Source organism: Pelmatolapia mariae, linkage group LG14, assembly GCF_036321145.2.
Source record: "Pelmatolapia mariae isolate MD_Pm_ZW linkage group LG14, Pm_UMD_F_2, whole genome shotgun sequence".
Lineage (NCBI taxonomy): Eukaryota > Metazoa > Chordata > Actinopteri > Cichliformes > Cichlidae > Pelmatolapia > Pelmatolapia mariae.
Window position 1 is genome coordinate 20804683 of NC_086239.1, and position 26468 is coordinate 20831150.

The 26468-nt window shown below is 39.3% G+C and overlaps 1 protein-coding gene across 3 annotated transcripts in view; it reads right to left on the reverse strand.

Annotated features, from left to right (window-relative positions):
- Positions 1–26468, reverse strand: part of grik4 (glutamate receptor, ionotropic, kainate 4) — a 342449-nt gene that overhangs the window by 87189 nt on the left and 228792 nt on the right. For all 3 annotated transcript variants that reach the window (XM_063492892.1, XM_063492889.1, XM_063492891.1), the window contains 3 exons: positions 25016–25181; positions 11909–12087; positions 7308–7361 (listed from right to left, as the gene is read on the reverse strand). In XM_063492892.1, coding sequence (XP_063348962.1) covers positions 7308–7361; positions 11909–12087; positions 25016–25181 — 399 coding nt within the window. The remainder of the gene's footprint in view (positions 1–7307; positions 7362–11908; positions 12088–25015; positions 25182–26468) is intronic.

Consider the following 26468-nt stretch of genomic DNA (forward strand, 5'->3'; position numbering starts at 1 on the left):
GCGATCCATGAACCACAAAGTTGTCTTTTTCACAGAGAGAAGCCGTGAAAGCCCCGCGGAGCTCTACGGTTTCCCACCCTTTCCATGAATCATGTTTTTCTTTTAATCTCTCCACTCACTGTGACCCAAGGGCCAAGATTTCTATTAGATCTGACAATTAAGGCTCAGGATATTAACAGCTGGTATTAAGTGGACTTAATGGGGGAGTGTGGAAAATAAACTGGCACGGAGAGCTTTATCACGTAAAGTAAAAGAAACAATTTTTGATACACTCTGAGTGATGCCCATGTGCCTTTTCCACCTCATCACCTGTGTGTCTAATTCACCATCAACTAAAGGGAATTTGTGTTCCTAGATTAAACACTACATTATCCAGGACCAGAGTCTCTGAAATCACAGAGCAACATTAATGCAGTGAGCAGCATGTTTCAGAAGCTATTTCGAGGTGGTAATATCTAAATTGTTATGGCTTTTAACAAAGAGACAAAGATGAACAAAGAAGAAGAAAAAAAACCCTCGTACATCAGGCAGCATCCTGCGAATATCATTAGCGCTAATGAATAGTCAATGAATGGCCACTCTTTCACATTTCTAATCTCCAAATAGAACTTACAGGCACATGGACTGTTGCCATTTATAAGTAATGCAGACTAGCAAACAAAGAGCAATAGCTGAGAAGCACGATGGAAACAACTCATGTTGCTTTGATGCATTTGAATTGTACATTGCATAGCTGGAAACATCAGGCTGCGTTCACCAGAATGCAGTACAATAATTCTACTTGATGATGATGATAAGGGGGGGAAAGGAGCATCTGTACCACTTCTTCCTTCCCTAATTTCTCACTCTAGATTAATAACCTCAGCTCGAAACAGAATAAACCAAACAAAGTCAAAACAAAGAGTGAAGACAGTCAAATCCTTAAGTAGGCATGACAAACCCTCCCCTTGTGATGGGTAGCTGCGTGAAGACGTTGATGAGCGTCTTGAGATGATGATTCAGGGAAAACAGATTAGGCAGGGGAGCAGTCTGGCAGGTCGTTAGTCAGGGATGTCAGGACCAGATACAAATGAACTGTCAGCAGAGGAGGAAGACAGAAGCAGGGAATGGTTGGACAAAATAAAGAGACAAAAGGAGCTGAATGGAAAGAAAGAGGAGAGGGAGAGAGCAGACGCCAAATGAATGGGAAATTTAAGAATGACTCCGATTTATCGGACTAACCAATTTGTAAGGGAACTGTGGAGTTCCAGAGCAATAATTTAAACAATTAACAACTACAATGGCATTTATTGTTAGTAATTGTATTAAACATTGTTAAAACATGTATAATTAATCTTGCATGGCCTTCTTTAGAAATCCATACATTTACAATCAATTGTAATAACAAGAGCAGACCAAGACTGCATTCAGTACCTCAAACAGAGCTCAAGATAATTCCTTTACAGCATGCATATAAACGAATCCCAGAATTCACAAAGATATAGCAAAAAATGTCAGATTTGCCAATCTCACTGTGGAAAAGAATAACTTCTTTACGTCACTTCTAAGGTTGGCCGAGCTCCTGCTAATGGACAGACATGCAAACCAAAACCCATCATGTGATCCTCTTTGTGGAGGTAATGATGAATGTTTGAATTTAAGTACAGAGTGTTTCATTCTGGTATCTTCTATAAATATGACTTCTAAATGAATCCTGCCTCGTTCTAAACAGAATCATCCCTCTGCAACATGCATCAGTTTGTGAAACAGACAGGACTGGGGACATTTGCTCGTCTTTTTCATCTGTTTTTTTTTTTATGTTGGTTTAGAAACTTAGGGAGAAGAATGGTATTAGGTACCCATCCATCCATCACTCTGCTGCTTATCCAAGCCATTCTGAAGCCAGCCAAAAGACTTCCCCAATGTATTTTGGGTCTGCCTTCTGGGCCTGCTCCCAGATAGACATGCCTGAAACACCTAAGAGGTGCACTGTGGAGGCTGGGTGGTGGTAATGAGGAGGAACTCTGGCTGGAACTTCAGAGCCCTTAATTGTATGTTATGTATTTGAGATGATTGTGCCAGCATGTTAATGTATTTACTGCATAAGGTGCATGATAAATCAAAAAAAAAAACCTTTAGAAAGATCCTTCAGGGTAAGCACATTTTAACACAGTAACAATAATGTGCTTGAGTCATATAGTTTATTATACTAGCAGAGAGTTCCACCTGGCCATGTGAGAGGAGGAAAGGGGGAGGCTATTTAAAAAATGCCCAACTCGATGTTCAGCTCAGAGTCCATTAGCCAGTTAACGTGTCATGTTATTACAATATTTATATAGCGACCCTCCAAACTCATTTGCTTGTTACCATCTAGTTTCAGCACTGCCTCTGTTGTCTAGACAAGTGGGCAGTGACTTAATACAGCAGGTTACCTCAATTAACCAGGATTTACTTTTTTTTGGCAAAAACATCTAGCAATGCAGATTTATTTATCAGAACATAAGCCCTCTTTAAAATACTAATACGCAAAGTTGTGTGATCAGCGAGGCCACCACATCATGCACCCTTGTAGAAGCTAATTCCCAATCAGCATTACCCTCAGCAACTGCTTTTCACTTGACACGAAACTGCAAGCCCTCTGATTAACTTTCACTTGCTCCACCGTGCAATTATGCGCATAACCAAACTGAAAACTCTTGACAGCAATTTAGACAGATTAGATGTTCTTTTGATCAAAAGACATATTAAATGTTCCCATTCGAGACACACAGTTTTAGATTACGTTCTAGGTTAGCGACACATTTGAACTTTGCTTTCGTTTTTGCATAATTTCAAGTATCATCAGTGGGTGAAACGATCTGCCTGCACAGGATAACTAAAGATCACCAGAATCTAAGGCCATCACCATAAAAAGCTGTTGCTAATTCACTCATGGTTGTATGCCTCTGCCAGTATTATGAGGCCTCAGTTGATGACTTTTGAGCGTTTGGAGATAAAATGTCATTGCTTTATCGCTTTATCATATTTTACATCTGTGTGTAATATTGTCATAATTAAGTTCTTGAGTTATCGCCAAAAATATGATTTGTGACCTTGGTCTTTGAGGCTTGAGTGAATGTTTTTACCAAATTTGATAAATAAATTCCCTTGAGGTGTTCAAGGGAACAGGATGGATGAAGAGTTCAAAAACATAAAGCTGCCAGTGCAGCATATCAAACACATGCAGTCAGTTTGTCACTTCATAAAAACTGCCATCAGCTTATGTTTGATTAAAAATGAATGTAATCATCACAAGTTGACCTCTGACCTCGAGGTCAAGGCCACCGGGATTCAAACTTGTCCAAAATTTTTAGTAAATGCACCTATGGTATGACTGTTAAAGTCCTAGCTGACTTCCTTCTTGAGTTATTTCATTTACTAGATTTTCAAAAAAAACCTGACCTGCGACCATAACCTTGAGGTCGAGATCACTGAGATTTCAAATCATTTGAGATTTTTAGAAGATGCACAAATGGTCTCAATTTAGAAATACCCCATCAGCTTTTTACAGCTGAGGGTTAACAAAAGTGATACAGATGATGTTTGGATATTATTTTTAGATAATTAGGGGAGTACACACATATACGCTGTGCATTCTCACACCCATGAACATACCACCTGTACATACAAACCAAATATTACTGACTCTACCACAATTATCTTTATCATCTGTCTTGCTTCACATGTGCCTGTGGTTTAAGAGCTATCACCAAAATACATATTTAGAAGTTATTTCACTTTTAATAAATTAAACAAGTTATAAATGAAAAACACTTATCGTTTACAGCTCCATTTGGGGTTTCATGTGCCAACTAGGGATGGACAATCTAACCAAATGATCACATGACTGTCTTTTGGAGTAAAATCAAAGGATCTGAAATACAGTGTCAATTACATGCTTGCCTGGATACACTTCTCTGCATTATGTTTTACTCTGAATTTAACCAGAAAGTTGTTAAAGTAGCGATTTTATTCCTGTGAGACTTTTTTGAGACGTTCTTCCTGCTGAAACCAATCACATTCTTGCTTCGTCAATGTGGACTTAATGTATTTACTTAGCTGACAGTGAGAGGAAACTCACAGAAACCACAAGGCCTTGGCGATATTGTGATTGCTATGAAAGGATCAAGGATGTGTTCGGCAGATTCTGCAGACTTAAAGAATCCAGAGTGAAACAAGGCAGGAATTAAGATGGATAACACTGATGCACCTTTCCTCAAATATCAGTGAAAAAAGTATGACCTATTTTCTCAGTCTATTCTTTTATAAGTCTCATATTGAAATATATGAAAATTTACTCACCAGCCACTTTGTTAGGTACACCTGCATTGAGTGAATTCCAGCACCTTGCTGCATCTACCCCTAAAGAATTAATGCACTTTTAAAGTACAAATGGGGTCAGACTCGGTAGTAGAAAGGTGTACCTAATGAAGTGGATGAATGAATATAATAATAATAATATGAACAATTATGCACCTATCAAACTTATCTTGCAGGTCAGTGTGTGTAAGCTACAGAGATGTTTTGTGTCTTTTCCTAATAATTTTGTTTTCATTTTTTAGTAGCAGACTGTTAACCCAATATTACATTTTATTATTTATTGCAGACTAGATATGTGTGATAAAAACATGCTGGTGACAAAACAATTTAAAATGAGAAGGCAGAATGAAAAAGCTGCTGGTGTCTTCATCTACCTGAGTTCATAGTATTTAAAAAAAATTAAATAAATCAAGCGAGCTACGAGAGCCTGCTGCTGTGATCTGAGACTATAAACATAAATAATTAATACTGTTGGACTTAAATGGAAATGACTTTGACCGTGATGTGTAAATAAACCTTTTCATTCCCACGTCCCCACAGGTCGGCTTCGTGAAATGGCAGCATACTTCAAAAAGTACATGAAAAAAACACAAGCATTGAGCGTATTATTGCTATTTTAGAAATGTACTATCACAGTGAGATTGGAAAACAGGCACAAAGAACTGAAGTGCGATGGAACATAATGGAAGTTGTTCTCGTCCTCTTTTGTGTTGTTTTATTTGTATGTGTGTGTGTGACGAACATAATGCGCAATCGGCACGGCCATTAAGAGCACAATAAATAGGATGAATCACTTATTACAACATCTAAGGACACAAACGTCCTTCTATTTTCTCCACTTACAGCTTCAGCATCACATCTCAGCCTGACAGGTATCGTGGTCCTGGGTCCTTAACCCAGTATTTCGAGATCTTTTCTGGACTTGTTATTTATTTCATTAAAGGTATAAGATCATTTATGTTCTAATTCTCGAGTATTTTATTTTCTAGTTTTACTTTTTTTGTTTTATTTTTAGTTCTGCTTTCATTTCCAGTCTGTCCTAGTCTCGTTTCATTGTTTGTTTACCTTTGGTCCCAGTGATGTCCTGCGTCTTTTTTGGTCTGTCTGCATTCTGTCTACATGGCCGTCTGTGTTCTCTATCTTGTCAAATTCACATGTCTTAGCCTGGGTGTTACTTAGTGTTTTATTTTGATAGTCCTATCTTGCATCTGTCAAGTGTCAGTTCTGGTTCCTGTGTCATTTCAGGTAGATTCTATTCAGATGCGTTCCCAGGCGTTTCCACTCTACCCCAATCTCCTCTCTCTGTATTGTGTCACATCCTCCATCGTGGTGTGTATAGTTTATGGTACTCTGGTTAGTTAGTTTGTTACTATTCTGCTTCTGTTACTCTTTTGCCTGCACGATAAAAGCAATGATTTTAAGTTATGTTGTGTCTGCTGAGTCCTGCACTCTCTGTTTTCCACACGCCCCATTTTATGACACCAGGGGCACGATGCTGACCATTTTAATGATGCTAACTGAAACTATTAACAATGCTGTCACTAAGCAATAGCTGCTTCTTCTTCTTTTCTTTTCTTTTTTTTTTTTTTAAAGAAAATGCTGGTAATGGTAGTAAGAGGGTGGTTGTGGTCATCATCTTGTATCTGCCATGAATCTGTGCTTTGTTACACTCTTCAGCAGACCTGCTAGTCTGCAAGTGGATCGCAACAAAGGAAGAAACAGATGACAATGATCTTATTGAGGTGTGGAGGCAAGAGAAAAACAAGCAGGCTGAACAAAGAGAGAAGAGAAAGGAGAGCTACAATAAGAGAAGTGACTATGTCAAAGACTGTGGAGGAAAACATGAAGATGGCAGCAGCCCACTCCTAATGAGTCATAAATCAGCTTGATATGAATAATCTCTACAGCACTATTAGAGCAAAGTGTTTTGAACCTCATTAATTTCTATTAGGGAGCAGCTATCTTCTAAGTTTACTGTAGCATCAAATTTTCTCCAAGCCACTTTCGTTACGATTGTCCTATAACTTTCACGGATCCCTTAACCTTTATGTGACCAAACGCCATCACGCTCAGATTTGAAGTCACTTCCTTTTCATTTTTAGCACATGTAACAAAACATGCAAAAGCTTGTTTTTAAGCATGCCCAGTGGACATTAAATATTTAAGAAATGCCTCTTAGACATTTCAGTGATAATGATTCAGCCGTTGGCCTGTTACTGCTTCGAAAGCATCTTTGTGAGGAAGCCTTTACTTTAGCTGCCTCCTCAGCTCTTTCTCTGTTTGCTGCTGTCACCTCTTTTAAAGGCAGTGTCACCGTAAACAGTATACAACACCTAGTAATGAAGTAACACAATAATCAAAGTAAGCAACTGTGCACTTCACAGTATGTAATGCAATGGGATTAAATCCATGTGGAAAAACGTAAGTTCAGCTTTAAAAGCAGCAAGACAACCCATGTGATAGACTGATGACTTGTCGAGAGAGAGACCCCAGATTTTGCCCCCCAAAAATGCCAAATGGAGGGAAGGATGGATGAATCACAGCAAGACTGATCAGAAAAAAACAAAGAAAGACTCTAATGATGATGACTTCATCATTCATTCAACAGGTCACGTCTGGCTTTCTACAATTATAATTACAAGACAAATGGCAGCACAAACAACACCAGCAGTTGCAGCAGTATGACTTATAATAATTAGTAATATTTATTTGTTTGGTCCAGAAGTGCACTTCACCCAGTGAGTGAGGCCAGAATAGCAACTGTACTCGGTCTCCAATTTGCAGTCACATTAAACGAGCAGAAAAAAAAACTGGCTGTAAAGCCCTGATTAAATGAAGCTCTACAATTTCTCTGTCAGAGCTCTATCCATTCAATCACTCATTCAAGACGGGAGCATCAATTAAAGTACTATTTTAATACAGCGCTCGAAATCAACATGTTATGCCCACGCCATTTTCCGTCTTCTTACCAGAGAGGTGAAGATGTAAGTGTAGTAGACTGACAGCATTCCCAGCTCTGATGCCTGCAGAGAAAAAAAAAAAGACAGGAAGGGCGACAGATGAAAGATTAAAGAAAATGTAAGAAAAGGCAAGGCACATAAAGCAGAAAAACATGTTTTTGAGGAGTGGTTATTGAACAAAATGATATTAAGTTTGAGGTCAAAGAAACACAAAGAGGTGGGAAAACAAAACAAAAAGCAGGGATAGTGATAAAACAGGGTAGAGAGGTCAGTGATGCAGTGTAACTCGAACTCTGGTGTGAGCAGACAGATCAAATGCACATCTCGATAACACCGGGCATATTCTTATCTGACAAAGGTTCTCAATAGAGCAGTTAATTTCTGAGGAGCATTAGTATGCCGCTCGACACTCTGTCTTACAATTTGATTAAATCAAGTCAGAGTGAGGAGCAGTTGTGAAGGACAGGGTGAACTTCTCTTGGTTTCATTTCATTAAAGCCATCAGAAAGGAAAATCATGGAGGAACAGATTTTAGTGCCGCAACGCACATTATCATTAAAACCAATTAAAACCCATAAACCTGTAAATATCAAGTGGTTGACAAACAAAAATGTTTTTAAAAAGTCCCACAGTGAGGAGACCTGATGTCTCTGTTGTGCTGTGCTGTGGGGGGGCATCATGTTCTCGTGGTTTGGATTCTCTTAGAGGAACAGGTCACATTAAATCAAACTTGTTATCAGTTATCTCTTTTATCTTATGATGAAACAGATGTTTGATCCGAATGAAAATGAGAATAATATCCATATAGTTTCCACACTGAAATTATTCTAAGCGTGCATCATCAGAAAGACTTTAATAACAGATATTTACCTGTGAGCCAAACAAAATGTTACCCGTGTGTGCTGAGTGTGAATATCAGGTGTTCAAACTATAGTAAATAATAAATTACTAAAAACATGAAAGGTGCTAATTATTACAGCAAAAAAAAAGCCTTTTTATTATTAAACTCCAAATGACTGCTCAAGATGTTTTTGTACAGCTTGTGCTTTTGCAAACGCTATTAATCTAAAAGTACCCCGAGCTTCTCTATGCACAGTAAATTACATGCTTCAGGGGGGTTGTTTGTTAAGGTCTGCCCTGGGGTTACACGGCAGGTAAGGGTAGCTAATGGTACAAGGCAGCTGAAATGTTCTCTCTTTGCAGAAAATACATTAAAAAACCAGAATATTTCAAGCCACTGCCTCTTTTCTGTGGGTGACCTCTGCCTTTAATAGCACCAAACAGAAAATGACATTATGACCTAAAACGCTTTGTTTGCTACCCACACTTTATTCAGGATGCACAACACCGCCATAGCTAACGGCTGATGAAAAATCCCTTTGGTCTCTTTTGCTACTTTTGAAATAAGCCTTCTTGCGTTTTGTTTTGGGTTTTTCTTTTACTTTTGATCTTGTGGTTGTTCAACCACAGCTTTTGGTCAGAGTGCACAGAGTTTGCACTGCACCATATATACTGGACAAAGCCTTGTAATAAACAGCTGTGCACAGAATTGGGAGGCCTGACTAAACGAGATTACACACAAAATGCTGACCTAAACCCGTCTGAATGCTAAAACCTCAGAGAGTGAGACCTTTGCCTGAAGACGGTTTGAAGTAAGATGTAAACAAACTAATAAGGGGCAATGTCTTGCATGACAAAGGCCATTTCTGTCCCTTTAGACAAGCTTGGCGCTCTTATGATTATCTGAGACTCGTGAATATTCCAGTGCAAAGCTTTGATATGTTTGGCAACCGCGCACTTCATATGAGGTTTGATTGCCAACTTTCTACCACCCTGCCACAGGACTGTCTTTTAACAGGCAGAGACAGACAGTGTGACACAGAAAGAAGACGGGCTATGCGAGAGCCAGGGAGATGGATGTACAAGACCACATGGCGAGGGTGGTGTGAAGAAATAAAGTGAAATCATCTTCACTGCATTTGGGTGCAGAGAAAACACAGAGGGAACAGAGAGTGGTGAGAAGAAAGACCAACTCCATATTCAAACTGAAGAGACAGATGGAGAACACACAGAGAGAAAGAGACAGTCCAGTGTGGACTCCTGCTGCTCTGTGGTCGACGGTTGCTATGGTGACTAGATGACCACTGAAAGACAACCTGAAAACTTTACTTAGACTGAAAACTACTGTGACATATATGTGTGTGTGTATATATATATATGTATATATATATGTATAAATAAGAGGGAAATATTAGAATAATGAAAAAACAAGAGAATCATCTTCTTCTCCATCCCTCTCCCAACCCTCTTCTGCCCCCACTCATTGTCACTTCCACTCTAGCTATCCATCTATTGTCTTCAAGAAATAATGAGGTGTGTATTAATTACTAAGAGACCATATGCTGCTGCCACACACACTCGCTTCTTCAGCTCCAACCTGCACCGATCCCATTATTACTTTTTACAACATAAATGTCCAAACAGGAGGAGCTGTATCAGTAGAAGTATTACATTGCTGTAAAAACAGATTTTTCTTTCTTTTGGCATATTTACCAAAATATACCAAATTAGACAAAAATAACCAGATTAAATACAAAACGCAGTTTTTAAATTATGATTTTCTTTATTAAGGGATAAAAATAACCAAACCAACTAGGCCCAGGTTGAAAAAGTGATTGCCCTCCCCAGACATGAATTAACTGTCATTAACCACATTTTTAGTTGATTTGACTTTCACTGGCCACGACCAAGCCCTGATTACCACTACCCTTCCTAAATCAAGAAATCACGTAAATAGAACCTGTCTGAGAACGTGAAGTAGGCTAAAAGATCTCAAAAATCAACAAATGCAATTCACAAAACAATGTCACTGACATCTGTCAGTCTGGAACAGGGCAACAAAGCCATTTCTATGGATCTGGGACTCCAGAGAACCACGGCAAGACCCACTGCTCACAAATTGAGAAAACCTTCAGAGGAGGCCAGGAGTGCCTGGCCTACCAAAATTACCCCAAATGTGCCTCAACGACTCACGCAGGAGGTCACAAAAGAACCCAGAAAAATATCACTTGCCTCAATTAAGATTAGAATTCGGGATTCAACAATAAGAAGCGCACAAACAGCATCTGTAGCAGAGCTCCGGGGGGAAAACTGCTGACTGAAATGAACACAAAGGCTTGTTTTGAGGATCCACCATCTGGTGAATATACTGGACTGATGAGACAAAAGCTGAACATTTTTGGAAGGTCCTGTTACATCTGGCTTAACACTAAGACAGCATGTCATAAAAAGAACATCACACCAACACTCAAACATGGTGGAGGTAATGTGTTGGTCAATTATTGCTGTAATTGATGGAACCATGAATTCTGCTCTGCACCAGGAAAGCCTGAAGGGGTTTGTGAAGCTAAATGTCACTTGAATGGCTAAAACAAAATAAAATAAAATAAAACAAAATTAAATAACATTTTGGAGTGGCCTAGTCAAAATCCAGACTTAAATCAGATTAAGATGGTTCGGCGTGACCTTACACAGGCCGGTCAAAATTCCTCCACAGTGATGTCAAAGACTCATCGCCACTTATTACAAATGCTCGACTGCAGTTCTTGCTGCCACAGCTAAATATTAGGTTAAAGGAGCAAAATTGTTTTTACACAAGGCCATGTAGGTTTGGACAGACTTTTTGGCTTAATAAATGAAATCATCACTAAGAAACAGGATTTTGCATTTACTCAGGTTATCTTTGCAAAATGTAAAAGCAAAATATTTGAAAACATCTGAAACATCTAAGTGTGACAAATATGCAAAAAAGAAAAAAGAAAGGAAAGGAATCAGAAAGGGAGAAAATACTTTTTTCACAGCACTGCACATTAAAGTAAACGTGTCTAAGGTCGTATTAATGTTCCAAAGCATTAATTACTGGTATGTGCCATTAGCAAAGAAACCACGCAAAGGTCACACTGAGATACTTCTGACAGAAACTGCACTCACTGATGTTGTCAGTTGTTTTTTCTCTGTTTATGTAAAAGAGGAGGAACCAGTAGATAATAAACGGGACAATACACTTCATGTGATACACTGACTTAAAGAAAAGTCACTTTAAATAAAATGTATGAAAGGTACGAAAGTGGACAAAAGGCCTTTGTCTTATGAGTCTGTTCTTAAACTAACCTGCAAAACATTTGGTGAAATCTCACTTCTCAACACTCAGTCATTGGGATACGACTTGATTTTATGCACTCCTTCATGTACAGTAATTTGAAAGGACATGCTTGTTTGGCAATATCGCTTCCGTTCATTTCCTTTTTAATTTAGGCTTTGATTTTGAGCATAACCCTGTCTTTGAAAACCTGTGCCCACTTAAACACAAATTCTTATCATCCATCTTGCAATTCAACACTAAACGACTTAAAACTTTTCCAACTTTCTCCAAATACTGTAAAGAATTACTTTTATCCTTGAACAATTGTTGCCACTGGCGTTCTTCCCTCGCTTTCACTTTTTGAGATTTATATGGATGTGGAGTGGTATTAATCCCAGACCGCAGGCACGAAATAAAGAGAGCGTTATCAGTGCATACAGATCACGGCTATCGTGTGTCCCATACTAACCCGCTCCAAAATGATATGTGACATTGTGGCATTGGCATCAACTATTATGGTGGCAGTCTTGTCATCTCGAATCTCCTTTAGGAGTGGGGTTGGGTCCTGGCTGTCATCAAGCATGCGCACAGACAGAGTCTCCTTGGAGATGAGGAACTGCCTGAGGAGCTGCTCCAGGTTTAATAAGCCTGCCGGTAAGACACACATGGAAAAAAGAAAGAAAGAAAAGAAAAACATGAGAGACAGAGAATTACTTATATTGAAGGAAAGAATCTCCCAAGGAAATGGTACTTTAAATGCATTTTTAAAATTGGGATATATAGCCAAAAAGTTAAGGAAAGTCAACAACATTCAGAAAGTTTGATCCTGCAATGCAGCATGAGCCTAAATATTCAGTGTCCTTATACATTCGTGTGAAAAAGAAAGTTTTCACAGGACTGCAGAGTCCTGTGAAAACTTGAGTACACTCCCTGATTCAGTAGTTTGTAGAACCACCTTTACCATCAATAATTTGAAGTAGACACTTTCTGTGTGACTTTATCAGTCTCGCTCATGGATGTGGAGAATTTTTTCCTTAAACGAGGTTAGTCTTTATGAAAGCCTGCCACAGCATGTCAGTGGGGCTGAGGTTTGGACTTTGACTGGGTCACTGTAACACCTTGATTCTTTTCTTTTTCACCCATTCTGTTGTAGATTTGCTGCTGTGCTCAAAATCATTCTCCTGCATGACCAAGTTTGGGCCAAGCTTTAGCTGTTGGATGTATGACTGCATACATCCAATGACCTCTACTATGAAGCAGTATTTTCTCATATCCAGGTAATGTCAGACTGGCCCTGGGTTTTCTGTACTACAAAGACAAAACTCTCATCATGGTAAGTTATGCTGGTAACATAACCTGCTCAAGAGCAGATCCCTAATCAGGTTCCAGATCAGGGATCATCAGGTATGAAATCACCATCTACTGAGCCTCCAGTTCTCCAGAAAAGCATTACCATTCCCGGGCGTTTGCATGGATAGCAGGAAGCTCTTTCAATCTGAAATCTTGCTGTTTTATACTTTGATTTTTCCAGTTGGAAAAATTGTATTCTTATGAAATAAGTAGTAATATATTATCCTACATTAGGACCTCTGTTTGTACTTTATTTCAAATCTATATGCAGACTAAGGCTGCAATTGAAATCTGCTTTTATATTTATTCTTAACTGGATTAAACACAACTAAGGTTGCTAAGTAACAACAAAAACTTAAACTGTCTAACATTAATTAAATACTCATTTTCAATATATGTATATATATTTCTTAATGATAAGAGTTATGATATCAATAAGTCTCCTAACTTACACAGTTGGTATTAATGTAGCAGCTCTTTTCCAGTTTCACTGATTAAAGTGTTTGAAACACACACACACTCGCACAAAACTTTTAATACTAAATTACTGTACAGTCCTTTTCTTCTCACACACGCACCGTTGATTTGTTTGAAGCAGCTATGTTATTTTCAGTCTGTGTTATGTCTTTAACCTATTCATTTTTCCCCTAATGCTATAGTTTCATGTTCCTTTGTAAAATATGCCGCTCTAATGTCAGTCTACACTGATCCATAATTGCCATTGATGAAATGCTGCCATCACCACCCTTTTCATTTGAATGTGCAAACCTTGTGGAAACCATGGGTTTAACTTAGCAAGCTGATAATCAGCTCCGTGCAAGCGATTATCCTGATTGCTAATGTTAGGTTAAGTGAATCAAAGTAACGGGAAGACTGAACAGGATTTGTACTGTGGCTGCAAAACAATTCCAAGTCGTCACCCCTCTGCCACTGTGCTCGACACTTGGTTGCCGATGTGCATTAGGACCCCATTGGTCTGTCAAATAGACATTATTCTAGAAGTCTTGGGATTTGATCAGAAGCAACTTTTCTTTGTATCATTTGAGACAGAAGATGCCCTGTCTTCTAAACAAGTCATACTTGTTCTTTTTCTAATTGTACCATATGAATTTTAATATTTAATATGCCATTCGAGGCATTCAGAGTCTGAGATTTAGCTCTTGGATTTTTTGCAGTTTTTCTGAGCATTTCATGGTCTGGCATTGTGAAGACTGTTGCATTGCAGTTACCCACACACCTGAATTCTCCAGACCAACAAACTGCCAAAACTTCAGCTTTTATAGAGGTGCTCACACTGGCTGATGATCAATTAATCAATTGCATTTGAATGGCAGCCCACAGCTGCTACTTACCTCCTTAATTCCTGGAAGTTTGTACTTAATTCTTCTCAGGACCCTGTAGAGTCCTGTGAAAATGTTCTTTTTCACATGACTTTACTCAAACAAGTATTATTTTTGTTCAGATCAAGTACACCGACCATCTTTAACGGCGGCTATCAGGTAGCTATCAAACTGAAAGCAATGAACTTCTCTCACACTCTATCCCATGGTAATAGACCATTTGACTCCAGTTGGTTGAGTGGGATTTGCCCTAATTAAAGCATAGCCGACTTAATCATAACACTCCCGGCAGCATTTTACGAGTCACTTTGCATCCATATATTAGCAGACCCAGAGAGGATATGGGCTAATTTTCCATATAGTTGTCTTGGGAAACTTGGAGGTTCAGTAAGAGGAGGATAAATACAGCCTCAGTAAATCTGAAGGGCTTGTTTTGTGGTGGCACAGTTTGGTATTTTCGTGACACTGATGTTTACTTAAACCATCTGTGAGGTATTTTGGTAGCAGGCACAGAGTGCACAGGTGTGAAGAGAGACACAAACAGGTTGAAGATTCACAGGTGGATGAAGCAGCAAAGCAAAGTGAGTTGTAGAAATGTTGATGAACAATGTGCATTGGGACTTGTGAAAAAAAAAATCATATCTGCTTTTTTGAGCAATGCCACACCGCTGGTACTTCAGAAGTTGATGAACAAAGATAAGATGAAAACTTGGACGAGCAACAAAACTGTGCCCGAAATACAAAGAAGATATTTTAACGAATCATTCCCCTGCCAGTGTATCCCTTTAATTTGACATTAAAAATTAATGTGTACTGCAGTTGAAGCGTCATTGTCAATAAATCTGTCCACATCTATATTAATATGAGTGATTCTAAAACTCCACAGATGCTTTGTACAGCAAAGCAAGCTTATCCTTCAGTTTATTGAATCTCCGCAGCAATGTCACGCCAGCAGGACGTGCATAAATCTACCGCATCTAAATTTTGACTAGGGCCACACCAGATTTCAGCAGCATTACACACAGCCATCCATTGCATAGACCTTCATTAAATCACCTGAAAATGATGCCAGGCTGCTATAAAAATCACTCCTGCAAAGGCAACCTGTTGTGATATAATGTCACAGTGTGTCTTATATAGTAAACTTCAAACTGAAATAGTATTGGAGCAATGCTGGTAGATGCTAGTATTTTTATGTTTAAAATACTAGAATAGGGAGGATGGTGTAGGTTTAAGTTTATTAGATTGATCAGTTTTGCTGAACTATGAAATATTTTGGGTGCAGTGTATTTTTTGCATACAGGTATAAGAGAATAGCTTTAGTTTAGTTTAGTTTTTTTAAACTTGAGTATAAACATATACAAAATGCAGCAAGATATTAAAAAAAAAAACGTTTTATTGATTATAAAATACGCTATATCAGATTTATATCGGTATCGGCAGATATCCAAATTTATGATATCGGTATTGGACATAAAAAAGTGATATCGTGCCATGTCTAGTTTGTTGGGCTGTTATCATTACATTTTCCTTTGACTGGCACAGCTGTTTCATTGCAGTGACATCAGCCACATTACCGGCTAAGAAAACATTTATTAATGACACACTCTATGATTTATACCTGATTTCACCAAGGCCTTTCTATGTTGCTCTGCTGCACCTGCTATGGGCAACCACAGTCTGTGCACCCAAGACAACCCAAGAAAACCAAAGACACTGACATTAAAGTTGCACTGGTGCTCCATTCATATCCTGGTAGATCTCATATTTATGTAACATGTCATGAGAAGAGTTTAAAAAGAAGCATATGACTTTGTAGGAAATGACTTGCATTAGCACAGCCTCCACCTGCAGTGTTAAGTATAGAGTAATAGTAAATTCGCAATCCAGACTTTTAGCAGATATTTAATATGATTTATTTCCAAGGCAACAGCCAAGCAGTTCCTGTCACATTTAGGCAGCTTTGGTGCTGCAATTTTAAGTTATCAAGCTCATTCCTCCAGCTTCTCCTGCACATTCTGCACATTAACACAAGCTGCAGAACTGTTCCAGGCATCGTTATCATGTGCTGAGCTTTTGACGTCCGCCTGTTTTTATGGCAGTATATCAGCCAGCATGCTTGGGTTCCTGCACCTGGTGACCTGCATGTGTGCACTCGTGAGACATCACCCTCAGCTGCTGCAAGCCAGATCAGCTTCCTGTGTGGTATCATGCAGAATATCTTTGATGAGTTTGAAAGCAGGTTTAGCTTAAGTGCACTCTTTGTCTCCCTCCTGCAGCCTCTCACGTATCTCACAAGGCTTTCAGTATGATTTCATGATGAGTTCATGACATTAGACGCTACAGCGAACTAGATGTTGCTTGCTAAACACAAATACAGTGACACACAGGAGACTGTTCTCCTTAGTGTTTTGGCTGAAGAAGATTTGAAGGAAATCAGTCTTTTTCTTTTTACTTGGCTGCTTTACACAACCATGTTGTTCCCTCAGTGTTTGTTCTGGTGAACCAGTTTCAATCAAATGAAAAACATGCAGCTGAATGAAAATTTTTCTCCTGTGTAGTTAGACTTCGATAGATCCCTATACAGAAAAAACAAGTTCTGTGAGACTGTAAGTGTGTGTGTGTGTGTGTGTGTGTGTGTGTGTGTGTGTTTGTTTGTAGATTCTGTAAAGTATCCTCTCCTCTTCCTGAAGACTCGGTGTGTGCACTTATAGTTTTTTTTTGACTGATCTTCTCTTACTCACAACACAGTTTGAACCCACAGAATTGGTTATACACTTCATAAATCCTACTACAGTTTCTTTTAAGCAGGGACTCATGTCAGCAATAGACATACAATTCATTTACTTTCTGTTACGAGTTACACAGACGTTTTTCCTTTGAGGAAATAAAATGTGTGCTTATACATCGTTAGTGCTTATAATGGCCTCAAATTCACCTCAACATTCTAATGGAAGAATCTTTCCCATTGCTGCTTCCTCGTATTAACAGTGTTCAAATGTTCAGCCACAAAATGCCTTTTATTCTGAAGCTAACAGACACTGTAACTTTTCCAAACTGTTGTCCAATTACCTGCAATCAAATCTCAAAGACTTAACACTCTTGAATTTAAACTTTTGCTTGCAACCACAGGTTTGCTAAAGGTTGGTGTCCAATCTAGAAACTATTTTATGCATTTCCAGTAAAATATACTGGATCTGACACTGGAACAACATGAAATAATCACTGCACCTTAAATACTGTCACATCTGGCACCAAGATGTTAGCAACAGATTCTTTAGCTTGCTTGCTAAAGTTAAGTCTACTTGCCTTCTTTTCATAGCGCATCCCTGTGACAGGTGTTCCCAAGGTAAACCAGTGTGTTTAATATCGTGATTCACCAGGCAAGACCAGCTTCCATCACTCTGTGGTCCAGTCCTGATGCTCACGTGACTATTGTTAGCATGTTCGACAGTGGACAGGGGTCAACACGGGCACCCTGACTTTTCTGCGGCTATGCAGCCCCAAACTTTGATGCACTGCGTAGTCTGACACCTTTTCATCAGAACCAAGATTAGCCTTTTTGTCAATTTGGGCTACATTAGCTCGTATGTTGAATCGAACCACACGGTCACCCCCCACATACATTAATGAGCCTTGGCCGTCCATGAACCTGTCGCTAGTTCACCACTATTCATACCTTGGACCACTTTTGATAGATACTGACCATTAGAGACCAGAAACACCCCACAAGAGCTGCAGTTTTGGAGATCTAGCACTTGTCAAACTCACCTTTCCCCCCCCGCTTCTAACACATCAACTTTGAGGATAAAATGTTAACTTGGCTTCTGTATATCCCACCTACTAACAGGTGCCATGATGAAGAGATAATGACTGTTATTCACTTCACCTGTCAGTGGTCATAATGCTAGGCCTGATCTATGCAGTCCTTTGACCTATTCTCGTTAGTTTACATCAGCTGCTCCTTCTCACATCCCGTTTATACTGATGGCTGCTAGTTTCATAGTTTAGTTTGGGAAATCACAGACTGGACAGTTTAGAAACATTGCCATGGTCAGATGCATACTCCTCAATAACATAACAGAACACCTTATTAGCACTCACTTCCACATGATTAGATTATTTCAATTTATTGCACACCTAAATGATGATTCAGTAGCCTACATTAGCAAGGCTACTGATCAGCAGTCTGCACAGGGGAAACATTCACTAAACAACCCAATTTAAGGTGTTATTGACAACTCTTAAATCACTACACTGCATGGCTCCACTTTATATCTCAGAACTCTTGACATCTTATTCCACTCACAGATCACTCGGATCAGTTGTTGTTCCACAATCTTGGCTTAGAAGAAAGAGGGATGTGCTTTCACTGTTTTGGACCCCAATGCTGTGGAACAAACTCTCTCTTCCCATTTAAAACTACATGTACAAACATTTTACAATGTATTCTTAATGCTTTGTCTATTGGCATCATTTATTCTCTTCTCAGCAGCTTGTTACTCTGGTTTAGAAAGATGGCATAGAAATAAAGGATATAATAATAATAATTATTATTATTATTTCTACTACTATTATTAAAGGAGTGGATACTGCAAGACATTAACAGATGATTTGCAGATGCAGCCCACAGTTTTTTTTAACCTATGAAATAACCCCAATTACTGCTACATAATGAACCCTCAGCTCTCAAACCTGTCAAAAAAAAGGCTGGTTCTCAAAAGCGCCAAGGTAGAACTGCCACTATGAAAAAGTGTATTTACAGGCCAGACACAGCACACACAACCAAGCCCATCAAACCAGGTCTTAAAGCTACTGTTTAAGAATTCTAACATCCGGATAAAGAGAAGGCTTGTCCTTGGCTCAGATAAGCAGGGTTTGAATCAAGAGAAGGCATTACATCCTGAAAGTTTACAAGTGCACACTTCTGTTTGTGTGTTAGTGAGACCAAACTTCCTCATTGGCATGGAGGACACGTGGCTGTGACTCTCACTCAGACACAGATAAAGGTGAGGGCTGACATTCAGCTATAGCAATCATTCATTTACCTTCCAGATATTGTCGGCACAGGATGACTGCAACAGCACTCTCTCTCTCTAACTCCCATGCAATATAAAACAATAAAATATAACAGAATAATACGTAATGAAAATTTCAATGTCTCAGATAAAGCTTTTTAACATAAACTCAAAAACCTTTATGACAGCTGTACATTAGATTGACTCATTTAGCCTTGAGCAATAAGCAAGACCTAGTTTTATGACTTTGCCATCACTGGGACCATCAATTTAAGGTGTCGCGGACAAGGTGATGTGTTAAAACACTGCATACTGTGGGTGGGAGCATATTCTCTTTTTCATTAAAACAAATAACCAGGAAAGCAGAGCCATTTGTACAGACGTTAATCCACTGTTCTCTCTGCAAACAGCATTGAAAGAGATTGCTAATATGAAATGGGGGACGCTGCAAATATGCAGAAAGGTTAATTTGTTGGTTTCTCAGTATGAATGTTATATTACTGTGTGACAGTGTTTCATTGATAGAAAAAAATCATGAAAAATATTTGTATTTCTTTGTAAAAAAAAAAAAAAAAAGAAAAAAAGAAGAAAGAAATCCATGAAAATGTTGAAGACAGATGAATAGATTAATGAACTAATCATTGGTTTAAAGTCTTATTCAGTGACTGTAGCATCTGTGGACTCCAGCTTCTGATTAGCTAAGAGATGCTAAGGAGGTCAAAGCTCCAGTAACACTTGTGGTATGAAGAGCAGCTTTATTATTGACTAGTGGGTTTTGGCCTGTGACCCTGATAAAGTGTTGCTGAAGCTTCGACCTCTTTAGACCCTTGTTCTTCTCCATGCACCCTGGAAGCAGGTGAAGTTGTGCCAGAGACCTTCATCTTGTTTGCAAAGAGGTACTGCCACACAGTATCCTTGGAGTGAGGAATGTAGATGACTCTCCATTTAAGTGGTTTCCTGTGGATCAATATTTTGGGTGACTTCTGATTATGGTTTTTTTTTTGCCTCTGTATGCACCACAATCAAGATGTCATTAAAGACTTAATTCAAGGAGTTCAATAAAAATCGCTGCAACAACTTTTTGCCATTTTTGTTTTTATACATAGTCCAACATTTAAAAAATGTAAGAAAAACTAAAATTAGCTTTAATATATGTATAGGTTTTTTTTCAGCGGCTTCCTTGAGTCTAGAACCCATGGACATCACAAAATGCAACACGTCCTTCCTTGAGATGCTTTGGCAGGCTTTACTATAGCCACGTTCAGTTACTGATGCATGCTCTAATAGGCTGAGACTTGGTGATTGAAGAATATCCAATTTTGTTGCCTTGAGAAACTCTTGGATTTCTTTTGCGGCCTGCTCTGGATCATTATCAATTTTCACTGTGAAGTTCTTTCTAGTTTTGCCACATGCCCACGCCATAATATTATCTACAACATGTTTGACAGATGATGTGATATGATTTGAACTGATTCTCTCCTTCTCCAAACTTTTCCTTTCCCATCGTTCTAGTTCGTCTTGTGTGTATTTGGCTAAACAATTTTTCCGGCAAAGTCTAATCTGGCCTTTTTGTTCTTGAGTGTAACCAGTGGTTTAAACTTGTTGCAAATCCTCTGTTTCCATTCATATACACAACTATTGACTGTAGACCTTAATAATGATATGCCTACCCGCTTGGGTGGATGTTATAAAAGATTGTTCCTTAATCATGGAAATAATTCTGTCATCATTCACTTCAGCTGTCTTCTATGGTCTTTCAGGCCTTTTGGTGTTGCTGAGCTGGTCAGTGAATTAATTCTTGTTAAAAACGTACAGTATATGATTATTAATTTGGCCGATCTTAAAGTTTTCTCTGTTAAGTTTATATTTAAATATTTTTTTCAACCCAATAACTGCCTGATTTTCTTGCACTAACATCTTTTTTAAATGTCAAATTGACAGATCCACTGATCAACAACCAACCTGAAAATGTAACATTTTGAATCAATTCCAGATGCTTTTTAAAGGTTAGTTTGTAATAAAATTGTCTTTCAGATGTCAATTTACTTTTCAACTTGTGAAAATGAGGACTATGTGTAAAAATAGCTGTAAGTCATGAATAGTTAATGCAGTACTTTTGTTAAACCTCTTGAATTAAAACTGAAAGTCTGCCCTTCAGCCACATCTTGATTTGATGTAAAATCCACTGTGGTGGTATATTAGGCAAAAACCTTACAGATCTTGGTTTTGGATAATCTGTGTCCAGGTAGAGCGTGCAGGAGGAAAAACATGATTCCAGCTTACTCCCTCTGAGCTCTCTGGACAGTTACCTGTGATATTCATGCATGGACTCAGTTGGGTAATTGTACAGAAGTTGAACTATGTAGCATACAGTGCTAATCGCTTGATTTAGCTATTTATGTTCTTTTGTTTTGTTTTTACAAACATCTCCTCTCCTAATTTAAAACGTCTAAAAACTCCCAAGGCTGCAGTTCATTAGCACAGATTTTGATGACTAAAAATAACGTAAAGCCTCAAGCAAAACTGAAAAAAATAAAAATCAGTTAAAAAAATAACACTGATTTGTTGATAAGTGGGAGTGTCGGACAAGGAGTGTGAGACAGCTTCTGTCATCCATTGCTTTAAACAGACCAATCACAGAGCCCTGAGTGAGAAATCTGCATATAAGCCTTTTACCATTTTTTAATTAGACAGACAGACAGGCAGACCAACTTTGCACTTTTCTTTTGTAAAGATAAATTCTGCACATTTACACCTGTGGATACAAACTCACTCTCCACAAATCTAAAATCTCATTATTCTGAGTCAACATTATTTCATAAAGCACCAAGGCACTTTAAATCCTGCTGCCTTCATCTATTCAATGAGAAGATTTTTCAATTACAAAGTGCAACAAAAGAAACCATGACAACTTGCACCACCACCTTTACGCTGTCTACTGACATTGCTGCCTTTTGCATCAGAAACATAAGTAGCCACGACATAATTACTATGATCAAAGTCATCAGAGAGCCTTTCCTCCCCAAGACCCTCCTCTGCATTACTGCGTTCCCATCATTCTCACACCTTCATACACATTCCTGTTGACAGGTCATTTAGATATCTCTTCCACCCGACTAACGCTGATTACAGGTTAGTAATAGTAATGCCATTGCGTGTGAAACATGGAGAGAGATAGTAGTCATCCCTGGAACCTGGAAGAAATGGAAAATTGCAATTCATAAGATGGCATCGGCATACAATTATTAGCAGAGAAAGAATAATAAGCCTAAGGCACACTGAACAAATGAACATATTATAATGGAAATGAGAAGAAGACCAACAAACTAAAGATGTGCTGTTTCTGGTTATAGGAACAATGCAGTGACCTAAAGTGGCAAACCTTGCTCTCCAGCTGAGCCTATCAAAGACGGAAAATAGGCTTTTGCAAGCATTAGTGGACAACTATACGACTGAACCTAAAATTCCTGTACCTGCACTGCAGCTACAGATACGTTTCAGAGTTTATTTGATGTTCCATTTTCAGCTTACTGACAGCTGAACCAATCACTGCACAAATGAAAGAGCAGTGCGGCATACCGGCGAATTCTGTGCATGCAGTTTTCATGTGTTATTTCTTTCTGTTAAAGCCAAAACTAAAAGAAATGAACAACCTGTGGGGCCTCCTGGCAGGTCTAAAGACTCAACAACACTTTGTGTATTACAGTCTCACAGCACCACTGCCACTGTTAGCGAGGGCTAGCTAGATTAATGTTCGTGCTGGTGTGCACCATGCCTTTGGGCACAGCTTCACCTCCACTGCTGCCTCCTCAGCCATTGCTGGAAAATATTCATGGATTGGCCACGCTCTATTAGGCTGTCACTGGCTTGGGTGATTAATGAGGCTGGCACATGTGAACGAGTAACTGACAGCAGGCTGCCAACCGACCAAATGACTGCGTAAGCTGACAAAGAAGGGTGGAGCTGGTGCAGTAGGAGCCAAACTCGAATGAGTTTCAGCTGATGGTGCTGCTGAACACAATCCTCGACCAACACACACACAAATCCAGGCATAGTGCCATTTCCTGCATTTTCTGTTGAATGAATGAGGGTCACATGAGAGAGTGCAATCAATACAGCCGCGTCATGTCCTGGACCGTCTCCTGCCTGTTGCTAATGTATAATTCCAGTGTGGTTACCTCCTCGCTTTCCCTCTCCACACTCTTTCATATCATCCAAGAAGCACACTCCGCTCTCCTCCTCCTCTCTCATTTCAGACTCCCCTTGGTCTCTTCTATCTACCTCTCATCTCCCCTCATTCTCCTTCTTCTCATTTAATTTCCTTTGCAGTCATCTCTTAGCTCACTGACACAGAATAAGAACCTCCCCACCAAGCCCCGCACCCACTCACACGGCCAAAGGGAATAAGAAGCTCAATGTTAAAATTAGTTTATTTTCCCCGAACCCACCAATATTGGAGGGATAGAGTGCCTAAAAGGTTCACTTGTTATCATGGTTCGCACCAGAGCGGCATTAATACGACTCTCTGTGGAATAAATGTCACAGAAACAGGATTTGATCCCTGAACTGGAAAAATTACTCACATATACAGGAAATATGTAGGAAAACAAAAAACAACTAATGCTACATTTTTGACCCCTTAATATTTATTTATATGGGCAAGGTAGGTGCGGGTAAACTACAGATAGAAACACAGGATTGTCTTTTAGTAAGTTTAATTAATGTATACCATTTTTCATCTTGGAAACTGTTCAACTGTTTAAAATAACTAAAAAAAACTTTTTTTTTCTCTGATTCATTTATTGTCCCCGAATTTGCATGAAAAAGTGAAAGCCCCCCCACCCAAACAAAACTAGCATGTTTTGATGTAACACGCCTAGCACACATCTAAGAGGGAAAAAACTCACCTTAGAGGTTATGAATGAAAGGAGACTCCAAAGTATAGAGCCAAAGACAACCAAAGAGAGAAGTTGAAAGCCAGCAGAACTGAGAATTGAGATAGGCGGGGTAGGCAGCTCACTGTGGCTCATTGCCATCTTTACTCTGTCTGACACATGGTTGATATCTGCAGCCTATTTCCTGTCTTCAAAGGCTTGTGCTGATTAGAAAAAAGGTTAGCTGGTGCCACTCAGGGGGTCACGGTGCCTTTGTCTTGGGAGTTGTAATTACTGCATGCTGTACTAGAAGAGGGTGGGAACAAGCCATGATTTAATCTTCCTCTCTATTTACAAAAATAACTCCTCTCAAAGAGATTTTCAATCGTTTTTAAGGTCATTCAGTTAAGTATCTTCAGAACTTAACACGTCTCACTGACAAAGGGGGCGGTCAGATCACTGGTTGTTAGAGCTGCAACCTCTGCCCTCACTTTCCTTTTGTTTCTCTCAACGAGATGTTTTGTTTAGCGCAAAGTGTTTTAAGAGTGCACACACAGTCTTACAGAAAACGCAGCGAACCTGAAGGCTGAAGACAGTTTATAAATCACATACAACATAATGCGCTAAATCATTATTTAGTTAATTTAATAAATGAGAATGATGTTGAAAAGGGAGACGAAATAAACGCAATTTATTTTTGGGACGCAGGCGTCGGGCGTGCCGCTGTGAGGGAGTTGTAGCTGTGGAGTGCAGCAGCTGCTTTAGAAGGAAACGTGTCGCAGGGTGAGATGTTGATAAGAGCTGCATCTGTTGCCAGAACACAGTCGGCGCGTGTGCGAGACCCCTGTGCGCGCTAACACGTGTTAAAGGGTGGCAGACGTTAAACAAAAATGTTTGCACTTTGATGGCAGATGTAGGGGAGAGAGTTTGCGAGTCTTCTCCACAGGTATGTGCATTGTATATTTTGTCACGAGTGTGCGAATGCTGTACTCACAGTCGGCCTGGGCACAGATGAGGCAGGCGGTGGTGCTGTTGAAGAAGGTGAGAAGGCCGGCCACGGCCAGGCTGATGTCGGTGTTTGTTGGTCTCAGGTCCAAAGTGGTGAAGCGGGGGAAATGAACCTTCAAAATGTCCTCTGGAGCCACCTTGACATAGGGCACCTGCACAGAGACACTGATGTCAGACTATGTGTTCCACTTTAATTATTTGCTACTGAGATGTAGGGGTTTTTGCTTTTGAGGTGATGTTTAAAATGCAGCAGACGTCTACAAACAGGAGAAGCGTGAAAAAAAAGAGATTAAAATCAAGAGAATGTGGATGCGAACTGCAGGATAAAATAGCAAGTTGCCAGCAGACAGTCAAAGGAAAGAATAGCTCAGATTAAATCTGTTAAATCTGTTATGATGAACTACAGGCAAGGATAGCCCGAGGGTCTGTGGTAATGGGCATATTCAGAAAACACATATTTTTCAGTGAGTGAGGCACTGAGGCTCGTGTAATGTACTAGTCTGGATCTAAAAACGTGTTTTTGTTCCACCCACGCAAACAAGCCCTCGTTAGAGAAATCTTCAGCGTGGCACCGCCTCATCACCAGTTATGAAACATTTGTTTACCTGGCTCACAGTGGGGCCGCTCAGCTGCGCACATTTAAGTAAAACATCCATAAAGCACACGGGCATGCACACAAATGAATATATAATATATATTTTAGCGCTTATTTATTTATTTTCTTTGTTACCCCATCTCCAGTAATGAAAAGATTTTCTGCGGTATGAGAACTGGCACTGTGTGGTCACAGCTTTCACAGGCGAGGGTGGCAAAAGACAACATTGAGAATGAGATTAAAGTACAGACTCTGAACTTTAATTTGTGAAGAAGTAGTAGACCACAGACCACAAATTTTGAATGAAAAAAATAATTAAGTTTACCGAGAAGGCAGAAGCTCGGTAAAAGTTTTTGGGGGTTTTTGCCATTTGTTGCTCTGTCTTCCAGCAGGAATACAGAGCCAAGTGAAGCGTGGCCAAAGGATAATCCCATGAAATTTTGGTGCAGATCTGAACTGATCGGGAAAAATATCCAGATATTTATGTAGTTTTCACATCACTGAAGAGTAGACTATAGGTCTTGACAGAGGTCAGAACTCTCAGAGCATCTTTCTAGCTGGATTATGGAACATGAACCCAAATAACATCAACAAAACCATGGTATCATCCCTGGTGCTCTGTCAGTTCTCTAATGCATCACCCCACTTGTTTCTTACCTGCTTTAAACATATCAAATTCAAAGCGTTAGTGATCTTACTGCCAGCCCACATCAACAGATGGCTCCGCTGATGGCCTTCTACATATCCAAACGACAAATCTCATATTGGGCATGCTGTTTAAGCTGCTTTAACCTTCCCACGGCTGCTGGGAATGTGCAAACTGCTTTGCAGCCCACTTCCACCC